The sequence below is a fragment of the Gadus macrocephalus genome, chromosome 3 (genome assembly GCF_031168955.1).
Source record: "Gadus macrocephalus chromosome 3, ASM3116895v1".
Classification (NCBI taxonomy): domain Eukaryota; kingdom Metazoa; phylum Chordata; class Actinopteri; order Gadiformes; family Gadidae; genus Gadus; species Gadus macrocephalus.
In genome coordinates this window covers 10,413,615-10,430,202 of record NC_082384.1, presented here as the reverse complement: position 1 = coordinate 10,430,202, position 16,588 = coordinate 10,413,615, and the positions used below count along the sequence as shown (strand labels likewise).

The 16,588-nt window shown below is 46.6% G+C and overlaps 1 protein-coding gene across 1 annotated transcript in view; it reads left to right on the top strand.

The window, feature by feature from the left end:
• Nucleotides 1–16,588, top strand: part of LOC132453722 (catenin alpha-2-like) — a 49,636-nt gene that overhangs the window by 21,177 nt on the left and 11,871 nt on the right. Inside the window, exons 2-4 of the mRNA XM_060046668.1 lie at nt 9,124–9,216; nt 10,049–10,205; nt 10,481–10,681. Coding sequence (XP_059902651.1) covers nt 9,124–9,216; nt 10,049–10,205; nt 10,481–10,681 — 451 coding nt within the window. The remainder of the gene's footprint in view (nt 1–9,123; nt 9,217–10,048; nt 10,206–10,480; nt 10,682–16,588) is intronic.

The following is a 16,588-nucleotide window of genomic DNA, read 5'->3' as shown; positions in this document are numbered from 1 at the left end:
TGATTGAAAACGGATCCAAATTGTCCTCACCCATGTACTCCCTGGGGTTGATGGCTAGGAGCGCATCTAAAACAACACTAGTTGGAACAGGATCAAGGGTGAAAAGAGGAGATTGAGAGATAGGCAGTATGATATTTCTGGTTGCAAAAGGCCTACATCCTCCATTATGGAAGAGTTGGCCAGCAGCCATAAAATGTTTATTAAAAGCTAAACCAGTCTCCTTTTGATCATTTAGAGTTCGACAATTTATTTATATGCAAACTGTTGGATTATATATACCTGTGTCGTTATCCGTCCATATGCTACTCATAATGCAGTTGGAGTGTGTGCAATTTGGTTTGAGGTTGAACGGTTCACACCTACGTACAAATACATATACAGTATGCAACATAAACTGGCAATTATTATGTGAAGTAAGTGATAATAGTTCCATTTAATTCAGGATAACGTGTACTATTTCAAGGTGAAAGTGTACAGCGTTTAAGTGTGATTACCGTGCCACATAGGGTGACATCCTGTTTTCTCCTCAACAAATCTTTCCTTGGACCTATAAAGTGTGCCGCAAAAAATCAGTCTACCAGCAGGTCAACGCTTTCTCCCCGGACGCCGGCTGAGTGGCCTTGCTATGGTAAATGGGATGTGCTGTGAGCAACATAGCTTCCAGCAATAAGCATAAGTCTAATGGAACAGCCTCGCCTGAAAATTCTGGGTCTAGAGAGTGAGTCATCCGTTAATCTGCAGCGTTGAGGAGACATCTGTGGTCATGCCTTCCAAAAGTAGACCCTTCTCTGGAGGACAGCAGGTTAAACCGTCAATTCCCATGAAACACAAGGTTTGGGTGTTGTTTTGCTTTTTTCAAATGTCCTATGGCTCTGGGTGTGTGGAATGTACTTATAGATTAACAGAAACAAACCCGCGGTCCATTTTCATAATTATGCTGTGGTGCCAAGCTCGCCTGCTTGGCTCGCACTCTTAGAAAGAGAGAGAAAGAAAGAGAGAGAGAGGTCGGGGGTGAGTGGATGAGAGAAAGAGGAGGGGAGTGGTTTAGAGATATTGAAGGGGGGGAATGGTAGAAAGGAAAGAGAGAAGGGGGCAGAGAGAGAGAGAGAGAGAGAGGGGGGGTTGTATAGAGAGGAAGGAGCGATAAATCAATGATGAAGCAGAAACAGGCTCCTTCTCCAGGCCTGGAAGAACGTGGTGCGACGCCTTCTTCTGCAGCACTGGCAGTGGTTGAAGTTGTCACATCTCATGGGGTGAGCAACCAGCGGACTTCCTCAGGGACACCACCTCCTGATTCTATTTAGGAGGCCCTCCTGTGTAACGGAGAGCCCTTAGCGATACAAAGGGAAACCACAGCCAAGCCTTAAGGCTCCAGAAGACGGGCGTCCAGGAGAACATTCAGGTGGAAACACACACAGAGGAAGAGCAAGAGCTACGTGACCTCAGACCCCATAGAGTGAAGAGTCACTCTTTCTTTCTCTCATCGCTGCCCTTGAATTTGCGGCTTATCTTAGAGGGAAAGTCAGAAGAGATTCCTCCGTTTGATACCCCACTTCTCCCAGTCAGATGAGACAAGCTGTCCTTCGGCAAGTCCTTTGACCCGCTCAGTCCTCATGAGAAGGCTCCTTCTCAGTCGTCCTGTTGCTTCGGTCAGCAGAATGCAGCAGTACCATCCATCACCTCTTCATTGGGCAGACAGTGAAGGTGACAGAGTGACAAAGATGTTCTGTCTGAAGGCGTTGTTGTGAACCTAGAAGGTGCGATAGTCCCAGATAGGTAGGATAGATGGTATGATAGATTCTGCTGACCAAAGCGCCATGATGGCACTGTATTATCTTTAGGTGTTTCGGGATCAAACTAAATAAAAGTCAATGGCCCTTAAGCTTATGCTGGTTTTGTTTGTTTCTGGTCTTGATGATCAGGGATGCGGGCCAGCGCAGAACATTGCGGGGCATGTTCTTTTTGCTTATTTTCCGACTGCCTTGTTACATAAACAGTGATAATTCTCCCGTTGACGTCCGGCCATCAGCGTGTCTTGTAGGTCTATATCCCCTCAGCCTCCATTCATCTCGGGGTCACTGAACGCCCCCGGAGCCGGGGGGAATTAGCATATTTATCAGAATATAAGGCCGGGCTGTGAGAGGGAATGGCTGGCCCTCAGCTGGAGCGGCAGGAAAAACAACCGGTGTAGATCAAATCCTGTCAGCTTTTTATTACAGCTTAGTCATTGTTGTCAAGGAGACAGCGCATGGATTCAAAAGGTTATTTCACACATGGCTTTTTTCTTAGAGCTTTGACTCCAAATTGCTTTGGTCTCCAAAGAATTGACATGGACTTTTTTCTTTGTTTATATCTATCTCTGGAATCTGCTTTGAAAGCCCCATGATGGCATATTGTTGTGGTTAAGTCATTCAATTATAACACTTAGTATATTGATTAGGAGATTAATGCATATCATGTGGCTGTTTTTCTCTCTGTTGACCTCTTTCCTTAATTTTGGCTTAAGCCCTATATCAGGATTTGTGTGTTCAGTTAAATAAATGTCCAATTTGGCTTGATGATGGATCAAAGATCTGTGATGAAAGCTCTGTGTCTGATGTTGCTTCTCAGATTAGCCATAGTTGGAATCAATAAACAATCAGAATCAGTACCATTGTGTGAGCTGGCCAGACAGAGCAGAAAAACCAGTTATGAAAATGGATGCTTGGATTCTCACAAATTACACGAAACAGGGTCACAAAGACAGGGCAGTTGCTTGGCCACACCCATTCATTTATGTATTATGCTGAGGGTTTTTACTTTTAAAAGTTAATATAATAATAGTTGTAATAGCTGCAGTTAATGACTTTTTTAATTTCTTTGTTAATTGTATGTACAAAACAGTCTAAATGAAAACCGATGTATTGTGCCAAATATAGAAAGAATCTTGATTGTTGTCTCTTAACTTTATTGATCAGAAGCCGTCAACATTTAAAATCTGTGGGTGCAACAAATCTTTTCAATTACCTCCTGGAACATTGTCACGTTCCCTGGATGGTTTGCGTAGCCCTAGTTGGAAATCACTGCTTTAACTGGGAGCCTGTCAAGACAACAATCATGACAGAAGACTCGCCGGCCTATGAGCCACAGCCATCACTTACCTTAAGCTCATCTCCATACTGATTAAGTGCTTCAAAGACCAGTGCCCCATGACACAGTGCTACGGTAGAGTAGCTGGTGAATGTATCTTTAAATCCGCAACGAACATCACTCAACCAAATTTATTATTTTAGACTTTGGTTGAAGACAAAACAAATAAAAAGTAATGATGGAGTCTGTGCACATGCACCTATGACATGACATAGGAAGGATGTCTTGATCACAGTTCAGATGTTAAAATGTTTCTCTTTACATTTTTTGGGTTTCTGTGCCTTCATTGAAATGAGAGAGGGTTAAAGAAGAGAGGAATGACATCTGTAGCATAGCACTGCAGGACTTAATCTGACCCAGACCGCTTCCGCATGTTGCATACATTGATAGGGCTCTCGTGGGATGAGCCACGTGCCGCCATGTTTACCTGAGTTCCACTATGTTTTTATGTACTCTTTAACCATTAAACCCATTCCTCCAGGCGTGTCTGGCCTACATAGATGCATTTTCCCTGACATTCAACAGGCACTAGCGACACCTCTATTAAAGGCACCACATCACTCTACATTTATATGCTGCTGAGGTCAGTAAGCCCTCTCATGTTGCTGATCCCCCCAGTGGACCCCCCCCGTCCCCCCCTCTCTTCTTCAGGCTCTGCTGACATCACAGTCTCTAATAGTGATTGATTTCCAGACTGCTTGGTTCATAGTCGGCAGGGTCACCGACCCCAGCTGACGTCTATCCACAGGAGAGCTCCTACCTCACACTACCCTGACATCCACTTGGCACAGCCCCTCAGGCCCAACACTTCTAGCCTGTTCCTGGGAAGGATCTGCTCCCTGCTACCATCAACACCACCGCAACCCCCGCCAGGACCCCTAACAGGCCCCCAACCATCACCACCATCATCACCACATCCTCCACCACCACCACAACAACCACTCGGGATGGGAATTGTTGACACTCTCTCATCCCAAACACTCAGGAGTGCTCCCCCAACAGCAGGCCTGTCATTTTCTCGTAGGCCGTACGCCGTGAGCTGACAGCCAAATGTATTCATAAGCTGTTTGTGTAGGTGTGTGTGCAGGAGTGTGTTGTGTGTTTCCAAAACGCTGTAAAAAAAGAAATGCTTCACTATGTATGGGTGTGAACAACCCTCCCCTCCCTCACTGCCCTCTCCACCCCACCTCCATCACCGCCCTCATCTCCCTCCCTTTCCTTATCTCCCTCCCCTCCCCTCCTCTCCCCTCCCCTCTCCTCCACTCCCTCAGCACCCTTCTCTCCCTCAACCCTCTCCCCCCCTTCCCACCCTCATCACCCTCCCCTCAGTCACCTCCCTTACCTCACTCCCCTCACCGCCCCTCGTCTCCTTCCTCTCCCTCAACCCTCTCACCACCTTCTCTCCCGCAAAATCCTCCCCTCCCTCACCTCCCTCCCCCCCTCCCCTCCCTTCACCATGCAGGTAACGTCCCAATAGAACAGAGTGCCTTCCTTCTGCATCACATAACTCAAATTGTCACTGGCCTCTTTACCTTTTATTCATTGTTTATTTCATTCTTTCTCCCTCTCCCTCTCCCTTTCCCTCCTTTCTGGGTTTAGCGCTGGTTAAGCTAACCCATTACCTGCTTTATGTGCGCCTCTGCATGTCTGGCAGCCATTACCATCTAGTTCCAAAGCCCTAGCGGTAGCGACTCAAGTGTTGTTCCTCTAACAGCCAATAGGTGTGTCACAGTAATGACTAACTTTTATTTCCTCTTACAGCTTACAGATGGTTCATGGTAGCGATTACTGTGTAGTTCCTCTAACAGCCTATAGGGGGTTCACGGTAGCCACTAATGAGTAGTTCCACTTGCCGCCAACAGGTGTTTGACGTTAGTGACTCATGAGTATTTCCTCTAACAGCCTATAGGTGGCTGGATGCAAAAATACCTCACACTGTTCTTATTCAAAGGTAAAGATTTGATTTCATTCTTGTAATACAAATTATTAGGCAAATTATATATATTATATGTTTTTCCTCTTGCTGTAAGGATCTCAGTGACTGGTTAATCTCCATATCATGTTATTTGAGAGTTCCTGTTGGATAGTTTATTTAATTAAAAAGTCAATATGGATTGATTGGCAATGAGTTTTGATAGGGTGCGAGGAGGCCAATTCAATTCCTGCCCTTGGTTTGCCAAATATCTGTGTCCATATCTTTTACAGCCTTCGGTTCGGCAAAGGTGTCAAGCGTAGCTTTGCCGCAAGACATGATGAGGGATTCAATGAGTTTCCCTCGATGGAGTGTGTTCCTTTGAGGGGTCAGAGAGTTGTATTACCAAACAAACAAGGGAATGGAATGAGTTAGAGTAAATGAAGATGCTGACCGGTGTAGAAACCAGCTCATTAGTCATTCATTAAAGATGCTCCAAAATTAAGTGTGTCGCCTCCACCAGCCCTCTCCCTCTCTCGCTCTCTCTCTCTCTCTCTCTCTCGCTCACTCGCTCTCTTTCTCGCACGCTCTCTCGCTCTCTCACTCTCTCTCTCTCTCGCCCCGCTCTCTCTCTTTCTCTATTTCTCCCTCCCTTCCTCTATCTCTGTCTCTCTATCTCTCTCTCCCTTTCTCTCGCCCTCTCCTGCTCTTGTCTATCCTTTTCCCTGCTTTCCATTCCTCTCCTCCTTCGGTACTCCTCCCGTCCCTCTTGCAGTGCTTTAGCCGGTACACATGAGTGAATGCCAAGCCTTGTAAATTCCAAGCAGCAGTGAGAACCTTTGTCAAATTAGAATTGAAGAGATTATCCCGGGTACAGCCGAAACGACAAAATCGATGAACCTTTGTGAGATGCCAAAACGAAGAATGACCAAGCGGCAGCATCTCTCCATAGCTAGCCTTCTCATTTTCACACACGTACACATACATACACACACACACACACACACACACACACACACACACACACACACACACACACACACACACACACACACACACACACACACACACACACACAAACACACACTTCGATGCAAACATTTAAAACAACCATAGTTCACAGGGTGAGAACCATTAGACATTCCATGAAAACCCATCCGCTAAATAAACATTCAAACATATTCTATATTGTGTGTATATATATATATATGAGAGTGTGTATGTGTGTGAGGTTCACTTTTTCTGTGCCAGTACACTGCCATGCAAAGACAGAGTTGAGTATTATTAGTCAAGATATTCTCTGTTTTCATTAACACCGAATAAGCAAAGACACACGCGCAGCAAAACACTATTTTCTTGTCACTTTGTTCTCTCTCTCTCTCTCTCTCTCTCTCTCTCTCTCTCTCTCTCTCTCTCTCTCTCTCTAATCATTCTCTCACTTCCCTCAGAACAACACACACACACACGCACAAAGTCACATTCTCATATAAAGGGGCTGCAATCCATCACTGTCCTCTTAGCTGTCACCAGTAAAGGGAGATCGGGCTCAGAGCTCCCCAGTCTTCCAACACAAATTTGATTTGAGCCAATTTGCCTGGAACGGTGACATGTGAGCACCAGGAGCGCTAATGCAGTGTGACACCTCCGCTGGCCAACAGGCATGTGTCTGTTCAGCTGCAGTTTAACCCTCAGGCTTGTTGCGGCGGCTCATTTTCTTAGCGATGGTGGTGTTTGGTGGAGTTATGAATAATAACTGTGAAGCTGTGAAATGCAGGCGATCGTGAGACAATAGCAAGGGCCCGTGATGTGGCTTGTACAAGGGGTTTGTGCGATGTTGGGTTTCTTTAAGTGTCTCTGTGTGTGTGTGTGCGTGTGCGTGTTGGTGTGGGTGTGGGTGTGAGACAGAAAGAGAGGGAGAGAGTTTGAAGATATGTGTTTTTCTTTGATTGTGTGAGTAAAAGACACCACTTTTTTGGAAAAGCCATCTCTTCAATCATTACTCAGTACTTTAATCATTAAAACTCATTAAACTTACCATCTACCCAAATTACCAATTTGAACTCTTTGCATATCTTTCTTATAATTATTGTTTTGTTCTATATTCAGAAGTTTTAATAATAATAAAAAGTGTTTTGTTTTGCCTGCTGGGCCTTTGGACATGCAAGGAAAAGTGCCTCTAATGAACTAATATAATATTAGCTTTTATTTCTAATATTAGCCACCTGATATTAGCTGTCTGATTGATTATAATTAATTCCTGTAATATTTACTGGATACCAGATGTAGCAAGAGTTCTAGAGTATCCAGGATTCTACCAGTGAATTACACGAGACCAAAGATATAATCGATGAATACAGTGTCTCGTCGGATCCTGAGCTCAGTGTGACCTTGAACAAGACAGCTACCTCCTGCTTACGCGTTTTACTCCTGTTCTCTATGACCTGCTTTTTTCTATGCGTGGTTGCTCACAGTGTGTGAATATGTGGTTGGACAACAGATATCATAAGACTGAGTTTTCTCTCTGTGCATTCTCTACTCCCGACTCTCCCTTTCCAAAGTGGGCATTCAGTCCTTTCTCTTTGAACAGAATCAGCCGCACGTCGCTTCATTCAAGCAACTGCAGAGGCGTTTAGCAGTTCCCTGTAAGCGCTCTCTCTGCCCACGCTCTTCTCAGTGATGGATTCTAGGTAGTGCAGTTGCTATAGGGGGGGTTGAAGGAGGTCTATGTGGTAAATCATCATTCAAGATGAAGGGTTAACACATGTTTACAGACCCTAGAGCTACAGCTACTTGATGACCTGCTAGGCTTACGCTAGAGACTAGATTTGATGTCCCATAGCTTTCCATACTCTTTCATAACCGATAACAACTAATTTTGGTCTTGAAACATGTGATGAGTCGTGCACCACATGAGCTAATCTTACATTAGCTGTACCTGTTCTGAAGAGGGGAGCCATATGCTATCCAGACAGCCAGCCTGTAGCGCTGCCTGATCCACAGAGACCGAGTCTGGAGATAGACAGAGGCAAAAGAGTTGTTTCTGGGACCATCTGGCCTCGTTATCCGTGTGACCCTAAAGCCCACAGGTGCACCCTTCACCCATCGGCCATCTCGGTTCCATCGTGGTTCCTAACACCAGCAAACAGAATGCGGAATTCCGCATTCTGTTCCCCAGGATGCCCTTTATGGCAAAGTTAGGAAAAATGTGCAACCACGGCTTTCTCTGAAAATTTGTGATGCTTCCTGCAATGGTTCCTGGATTCCACATAGAGCACACGTTTTTTTGCCTGAATACTATAGGTCTTTTTTCATTAGACCATTGTGGATATATGGGCCCTTCGTTATGAAGCCCTTACAATGTTGAAATTGGTCCACTTGGAGGATCGCTTGGGTGATTCTACCAGTGAATCAATCCAGACTAAACACATAATCAATGACTACAGTGTCTGGTTGGATCCTCTGCTACTCTTAGAATAAGTGTCGGTGTGTCCTTGAGAGAGAACTCCTGCTAACGCCTGCTACTCCTGTTTCGATGAAGTGCTCGTTGCTGTGCATGGTCGGCCCTGCTGCCAATGTGTGAATGTGTTGTTGACAAAACAGATGACATAATACTCATATTGCTCTCTGTGCTTACTTTACAATTCACTCCTGACTCTACCTTTCCAAAGCAAGTATTCAGTCCTACTTCCCTGAAAAGATACACATGAACCTATTAGATGCACACAGGTAATAGGATCAGCCACCGCAGTATGGAGATAATTCTCATCCGGTTTATGTTAGACAGCATCAAGGATGCACCGTGTGTGCTATACAATGGCCAGACCAGTGCAGTGGCTGTGTTTGACAACCAGCCCAAACATTCCATCCACAATGCAACTGCATGCATCCTTGAGCAAGATGCTTATCTCCCTACCTGCTCCTTAATGACATAAGTCACTTTGAATAAAAATGTCCTAATTACCTTAAAAAACTGTACGAACCGTTCAAACGTAAGCCTCTAATTAGTCTTTTGGGGTAATACAGAACAACATAAAAGTGGACTTTGAGATGGTCTTTGATGGCTCCTCTTTCTTGACTTTCAGGTGGCCAACTTGGCGTGCTCCATCTCCAACAACGAAGAGGGCGTGAAGCTGGTCCGCATGGCCGCCACTCAAATCGACAGTCTGTGCCCACAGGTAACGACCCTCCAAACGTCAACATCACTCATGGCCCCTGTCACAGTACATCGCTACAGTCCCCCATGCTGGCTACTGTGGCAAGTGTGTTTACCACAGGGGGGGGTTGGACTGTGCGGTAATTGTTGGTGTTCAGGGTGAAGGGTTAACACATATTTACAAATCCCAGCGCTAGAGCTGCGAATGTTTGCCTAGCTCACACCGTAGACGTCCTCTAGATGTGCTTTGGTGGAGCGGAGCGTCTACCTGCAAGGACTCTGTCATCCCTGATCACAATCCACGCTCCAAATGAAAACATTGTGGCATATAAAACACCTGGCTGCTGCCTTACCCCAGCTATCCTTGTTGTAGACTCTGATCAACAGCACATCAAGATAGCTGTAGTAGGCAGCGAGTGGGTTGCAAAGAAGAAAGTGGGGATTGCCAGAGTGAGGGACGCTGAGGAATTGTGCTCAATTGCTGGCTTTACCGAAGTCTTCACACTTCTGCTGTGTGCTCGCCTCATTCTCTCAAAATAATTGCGGCAAAGTCCACTTGGAGCCAGAGGTCCTGGCATTTGATATTTTATGTAGCCGAGGCGTGGGTGCTCTGTTGTGTCCATGTCTTTAGAGGTTAAACCAAGCTTTATTCTTTTCATTATCAACACTATTTCTCTGACTTTAGTGCAACATGCTTTCCACGGAAGCCGGTCATGTATTCAGCCAATCAGACTGAGCTCTTAGTGAGATCGTACACGGGAACTCATCCCCCGGTTGGCTTCTTCACGTGTGCACACACGAATCCTAGGGTGCTTTTATAGTACTGACTCAGCGGGCGTCTTCCTCTGCGTCAGGTGATCAACGCCGCACTCACCCTGGCGGCGCGGCCCCAGAGCAAGGTGGCTCAGGACAACATGGACGTCTTCAAAGACCAATGGGAGAAGCAGGTGCGCATCCTCACCGAGGCCGTGGACGACATCACATCCGTCGACGACTTCCTGTCCGTGTCAGGTACGCCGGGACTCTTGCCTTCTTCGTTCTTCTCACTCTCTCTCTTAGTTCGCCTGTGGCATAACATTGTCCTTTTTTCCCCTTTGCATTATAACATTGTTATAACTCATGTTCATATGTTCTACAGTCTGTGCCCATAAGCACAGCTTCCCAACGTGCCAGTACATTCATGACACATATGTTTGATACAAGCCTCTTGAGGAGATGTAGGGGATCACTCTGCTGTGAACGCCACGCTGTTCCCTAAACCACGCCTTAATTTCAAACCCCTCTAGAAAACCACATCCTGGAAGACGTCAACAAGTGCGTGATCGCTCTGCAAGAGGGCGACGTGGACACCCTGGACCGCACAGCGGGGGCCATCCGGGGCCGCGCAGCGCGGGTGGTGCACATCATCAACGCCGAGATGGAGAACTACGAACCGGGAGTGTACACCGAGCGGGTGCTGGAGTCCATCAAGCTGCTGTCCGAGACCGGTGGGTGGCGTCCTGAAAGAAAGCAATTTGATGGTGGTGTTGAAGGGGGGGAGACCATGAATGAGTGAATGGATGGATGGATGAATGAATGAGGGAACCACAGGACTAGTTACATCAATACACAGGAACAGCCATCTGCCTTTCACCCGTTGGGGTAAAAACCGCCACAGGTGGGTGGCGCAGTGGCTCAACCTGCCGTTGTAGGAACCCAGGTTTGATTCCCACTTGTGGATCCTATTCTTCATGTGATTCCTGAACCGGTGTCGGCCAACATTCTATAGTTGGGTGATGCTGTGTGTTGGGGCAGTCTGAAAGCACCTCTGCACCCACATTCATGTCTCTATTCACTGCACTGTTCATAAAGGCACAACCCAATTCACAATATATATAAACAGAAAGAGAACACTCACACACCATGTCTACTCGAACGTCTCGCCGCCATTATGTTGGTTTTTCTTCTGTGCTGGTTGTTTTTGGACCAACGTACAGACAAATAATGAAACCCTCTCACAGTGGGAATTCAGCAGTCCCCGGTTCTGTCCAGCCAGATGTAGTCTAGCTGTGGCCGGGGGGCTTTGGGCCGAGTCATGGCAGGGTGCAACAGAGCTGGGGTCAGTTTGGGCTCTGTGTAGCTCCCAGGCCGAGCTGTCCCAGCAGGAGGCCAGGTGATGCAGGACTTCCCGGCAGCTGTTTCACTCTGACCTTTAGTTGAGAGGGCTCTCATCAAAAACACCTTGTGTTTCCTCCCTTCAAAACAACATATGCTGTTTGTCCTGTTCTTCTATAATTCCCATATATATATATATATATATATATATATATATATATATATATATATATGCCCTAACCCTAACCCTATATTATTGGTTTTATGTTTTGTATTCCTTATACCTGGGAATCGCAGGGTACTTATATTATTTTTAAATGTGTTTATATGTATATCTGGAATAAAACAGGATGAGGTAAAGGAAAATAGCAGCAAAAGGGGGTACAAATATGCCCTCGCCTGACCCAACGGATAATAACCAAGAGGACAACACGCAGACAAATACATGGGTCTGATACCCGGTTATTTTCAGCCCGTTACACCACATATTATCTAGAAGGAAATCAACATGGTCAGTCGGATATAATTCTACCCATAATCAACTAAATTTAAATTGGTCTTACAACCCAAAATGGTGTTCTGATCCAGCAGGTGCATGCTGAGAGTGCATGCCGCGAGTTTGTAATTCAACACCAGACACGCTGCTCACTGGGCCCCTCCTATCTGCTCTCCATATTCCCCCTACATCATCATCCCCCTCTTTTATCTGCCCCATTAGCACCCATTTAGCCAAGCTGCTATCTATCGTTTCTCCCATTGCTTTCATCCATTGCGATAATGGAATAGACACAATCAGCTGTTTATCCAGCAGCCCCGCCCGCCAATAAGTCCCGAATACATAAGACGTTTGTGTACCCACCAGGGCCAGCCGTGCCTCCTTCAGTTCCTCCAACCCCAGCAATGTAATTAACTATCTATCCACCCTGGTGATCATCTGCAAAAGTTCGAGTGTAATGTGTTCTGATACTTTCGAACTCTATCGAATCGCTCCGCCTAATTACTCGGTGCAGCTCGCGCGTATCCCTTGTCCCGTCTCCGCCCAGCGTGACCCCGCCCGACACCCAGAGCTAGTGACGACGTGTCGGGATGTTCCAGGACAGCACTTTTATTCCAAGCCTGTTTGGCTTGGAATAAAAAGCGGTAGCGCCAGTGTTTATAGGGACAGATAACAGAATGAAGCCAGCGACGAGGCTCCCGTGCAGGGGAGGACACAGGGGTCTGTCTGGCCGAGTCCCCCCAGCCGCTGGGCCGTGGTCCACGGAGGTGGCTAAGTGACATGTTAAGCCAGCGTACCGGATAGGGTTTCGGGGGGTGTCTCTATGATATGTAGGGTTTGGTGTGTGTGTGTGTGTGTGTGTGTGTGTGTCCCTCTACTCCCACTGCATTAAGCTGTTGCTAGGGGGCTAACATTGTGCCTTTGATCTGGGCTGTAAAGCACTCATATCGATCACAGTAAACAACCCCCCCCCCACACACACACACACACACACACACACACACACACACACACACACACACACACACACACACACACACACACACACACACACACACACACACACACACACACACACACTCCCATCCCCAGCCTCTGTCCCCCCGTTCCACCTTCAGCCCCCGCCCCATTTCCTTCCAATGCCAACTGTGGATGTGAAAAAAATGGCGGAAGAGGAAATGCAACGCTGGAGCGGCGTCGGTGGAGAGAATGACTATTTGAACAAAGAGGAAGGGATCACAGAATGCTCAGAGGATATTGAGTCCAATTAACTTGACTCTAGTCGGAAATCAATAGATGTCAGGGAGGATTTCAGCCAGCGATTTCAGAGGGGATTGCAGTGATTAGAATTCAATCATGCAGCAATGCTTTTAGCATTCCATACATATGGGTTTTCTTTTGCATGTCGGCAGCGTTTGTGTGTTGGTTTCATTGCGTGTGTTCGTTTTTGCGTTTTATCCGCACGTTTCCCAAGCCGATGCATGGAGCTCCCAGCATGCCGATCTCCCTCCACTCAGCAGGCTGCTAATAACAAAGACCCCTGAACTTTGACCCCTCTGGAGTACCAACAGAGGAGCGCCGAGAGTGAACTCAGCTAGGCCAGCATCACCACCACACCATTACAACCACAGCTAAGCCACTGCTATTTTGTTAATGTTAGCTGTAGATTCCTTTTTTTGAGACAGGAGGAATCAATAACCTGATAGAAGGTGGTTAGTTATGTGCTGTGTTCCGATATCCATCCTTCCATGAGTACACTTAAAAGTAGTACACTATTCGCACTCACTAATTGCGCTGATTTTCAGATGTCTGTGTCATTCAAAGTCGAATACTCTGTGGTGCACTAACCGAAAACTACGATCGCAACTGCCGCCGCAGCTCCTCCATAAAAATGACTCCATTAATGCAGGCTATGTGGAAAATGCGCTGAAGTTTGCCCAGTCTGGCTCCACCTCTTCCGCTATGTAGCTAAGATGGCTGCCGTTGAGTACCAAAAGTGTACATCAATCCACGCGGTTTGACCGTTTTGAGTATACCACCCGGGTCCTTTCAGTACACTTCTTTTCGCCCCAATCTTATTTGGAACGCCCTACGTACTCAAACTAAATATACACAACAATGGTCTCTCTCTCTCTCTCGCCTTATCTTTATGAGCATCCAGCTCCCCACTTTCTGACACTAACCCTAGCAACTTGTTAACGCTATCATGACCACCTGTCCTCTTGAATGCCTCCCCTCTCTCTCACTCTCTCTCTCTCTCTCTCTCTCTCTCTCTCTCTCTCTCTCTCTCTCTCTCTCTCTCTCTCTCTCTCTCTCTCTCTCTCTCTCTCTCTCTCTCTCTCTCTCTCTCAGAGACGTGTCCCTGCAAACTAACTACTGATGTGTCCAAACGATTTAAACCTTTAAAGTCAATCATTAATGTAGTGCTCGCAGTGGGTGGATTAAAGACTGATATATGAGCCTAAGTTATCGTGCCATTTAACCACTGCGAGCGCCATGCACTCCTGTAACACTGCTAGGTAACAATAAAGCCAGTGGAATATAGCACTTTGCTGCTGTGTTCCCCCTCACAGCTTTCTCTGAGGACAGTGGAGTAACGGGCCGTTATTCATGTGACATGGCTCTCACTCCAGTCAGCACTAGCTCCCTCTGCTCAGCTGCTCAGCTCCTCCTGTCCTATGAACCCATGTGAACGTTTAACTCTGGCCATGGTCGTATGGTTATATTTCACTCACAAATGAGGTCAATGAGGTACTTGAGAAAAATAATCATGCGTTTTTATTTAGATTATAGTTTTAGATTGAACTGACGCACGCAAGAAATCACTGATGAGGTAAGTGAAAAAAGAAAAAAACTAAAACGACAGGCACTAGAAAGAGCTTCCTGCCTGTCTCAAGAGCCATGAATCAAACTCAGGGTCTGTCTGTACGCTGGACAGAAACAAGTGGACCAAAGTGCATTGCTCGCACTCATCAAGGAAACTCTGAGTCACTTCGCCATTTCCATCTTTTGTTATGCTGCCTCACAGAGTTGGCCTGACAGATGGAGGTGTGTGTGTGTGTGTGTGTGTGTGTGTGTGTGTGTGTGTGTGTGTGTGTGTGTGTGTGTGTGTGTGTGTGTGTGTGTGTGTGTGTGTGTGTGTGTGTGTGTGTGTGTGTGTGTCTGTTTATGTGTGTGTGTGTGTGTGTGTGTGTGTGTAGGGGGGGGCTGGGGGGTAGGGGTTATAGCTAGCAGCAGAGGGGGGGGTTGGATAGCGTTGGATGCTCTGAAACTTCCTCCTGAGGATAGGGTTGTGCGTTCCCATCCCAACCTAAATCGACTGGGTTTGATGTCCAGAGCAAGATGCTTCCCTATTCAACGCATGTCTCCACACACACCGGAGGTCGCTTTGGATAAAAGGGTCTGCTAAAAGCACTAAAGAGTAGGAAAAGGTGGTCAACAAGTTGGACTAAAGAGCAGGAAGCGGTGGTCTCAATTGGGTGTTAAAAAAGGTTTGTAGCTCAATGGGGTAGCTCAATCGCAATGCTGCTACTTGGACCTCGTCAAAGGCTCCCTGAAGTCCCAGCAGCGAGTGTAATTCTGGGGTAAAAGGCAGGGGAGGCCGGCCTCTCAGATCCCGTTCGTAGTGGGCATGCGGGGAGCCGTCCGGACCCGGCCAAGCCTCCTCATCCGAGCGTCTGAACATAAGTCAGAGCTCAGACACACAGACCGGGGGGCTCGGCTTCGCACACGCCAAGGTCTGCTGCAGTGTGCCTGCGTTGCCTTTTGATTTCGGCTTATAATATTATCGAAATTAAGCCGGTGCCACGTGGGGATATATACAAAAAAAGAGGAAATGGGAGTACGGAAAACAGGGGCAGAAGCTGAGTTGAACACCTCCAGGGTTTGCGGGCCCCCTCTGCTGATGCGGATTTAAGCGTTCATTTTGTCCCTCTGACTCCTCACGTAAGCCACGTGAGGCTAAGGGGGAGAGAAAACCTTGCTGGCTACACGGTCACATTTAATTCCCTTCATCATTTCTCAACTGGAATGAGTGAAATTGCTCCTTACCATCAGCAACTTTGCTCATTAAATACTTGGAGAACATTTAAATATTTCTATTTAAATACGCTGTTTCCTGCATATCCCCAAAGCCCATTTTACGCCTTTCCAGTAAGTGGATTAAAGTGAATTAGAAAAATGGAAAGAGGAGTGTGGAAAAAAAGCAAGACACTTTAATGTAGCACCTTTTAGTTTGCCATGAAATATGGCTATTGTTCTACATGAGTACAATATCAAGTATAGTACAGACTCATTAACATTAAGAGCCATTTAACTGGTCCAGCTCGCAAACATACAAACAAAAGGCTGTTTGACAGGCCAGAGAGAACACCGAAGACAGAAATGGAGATTGAGAGAGATTGGAGAGATAGGAAGACAGACAGACAATCAGACATAGATCAATAGAGGGGAGAGAGAAAGACCGACAGAAGACAGACAGACAGACAGACAGACAGACAGACAGACAGACAGACAGACAGACAGACAGATCAATAGAGGAGAGAGAAAAAGACCGACAAACAATCAGAAAGACAGACAGAAAGACAGAGTGGAAGGGAAAGAGACGGAGAGAGAGTGCATTTCAGAGTGCTGGTGTTCACCGACCAAGCTGCCACCATGTATTTGTCTCTCCCCTCTTGTTTTGTATTCCACTGTCCTCATTAGACCTAGCTTATGCCCCATCTCCAGCGGGCTTAGACCTTCAAACTGCAGCCTGTCGCCTTCCCCCAGAACCGCTCCTGTGTGCAGTATAGATAGTCACCAC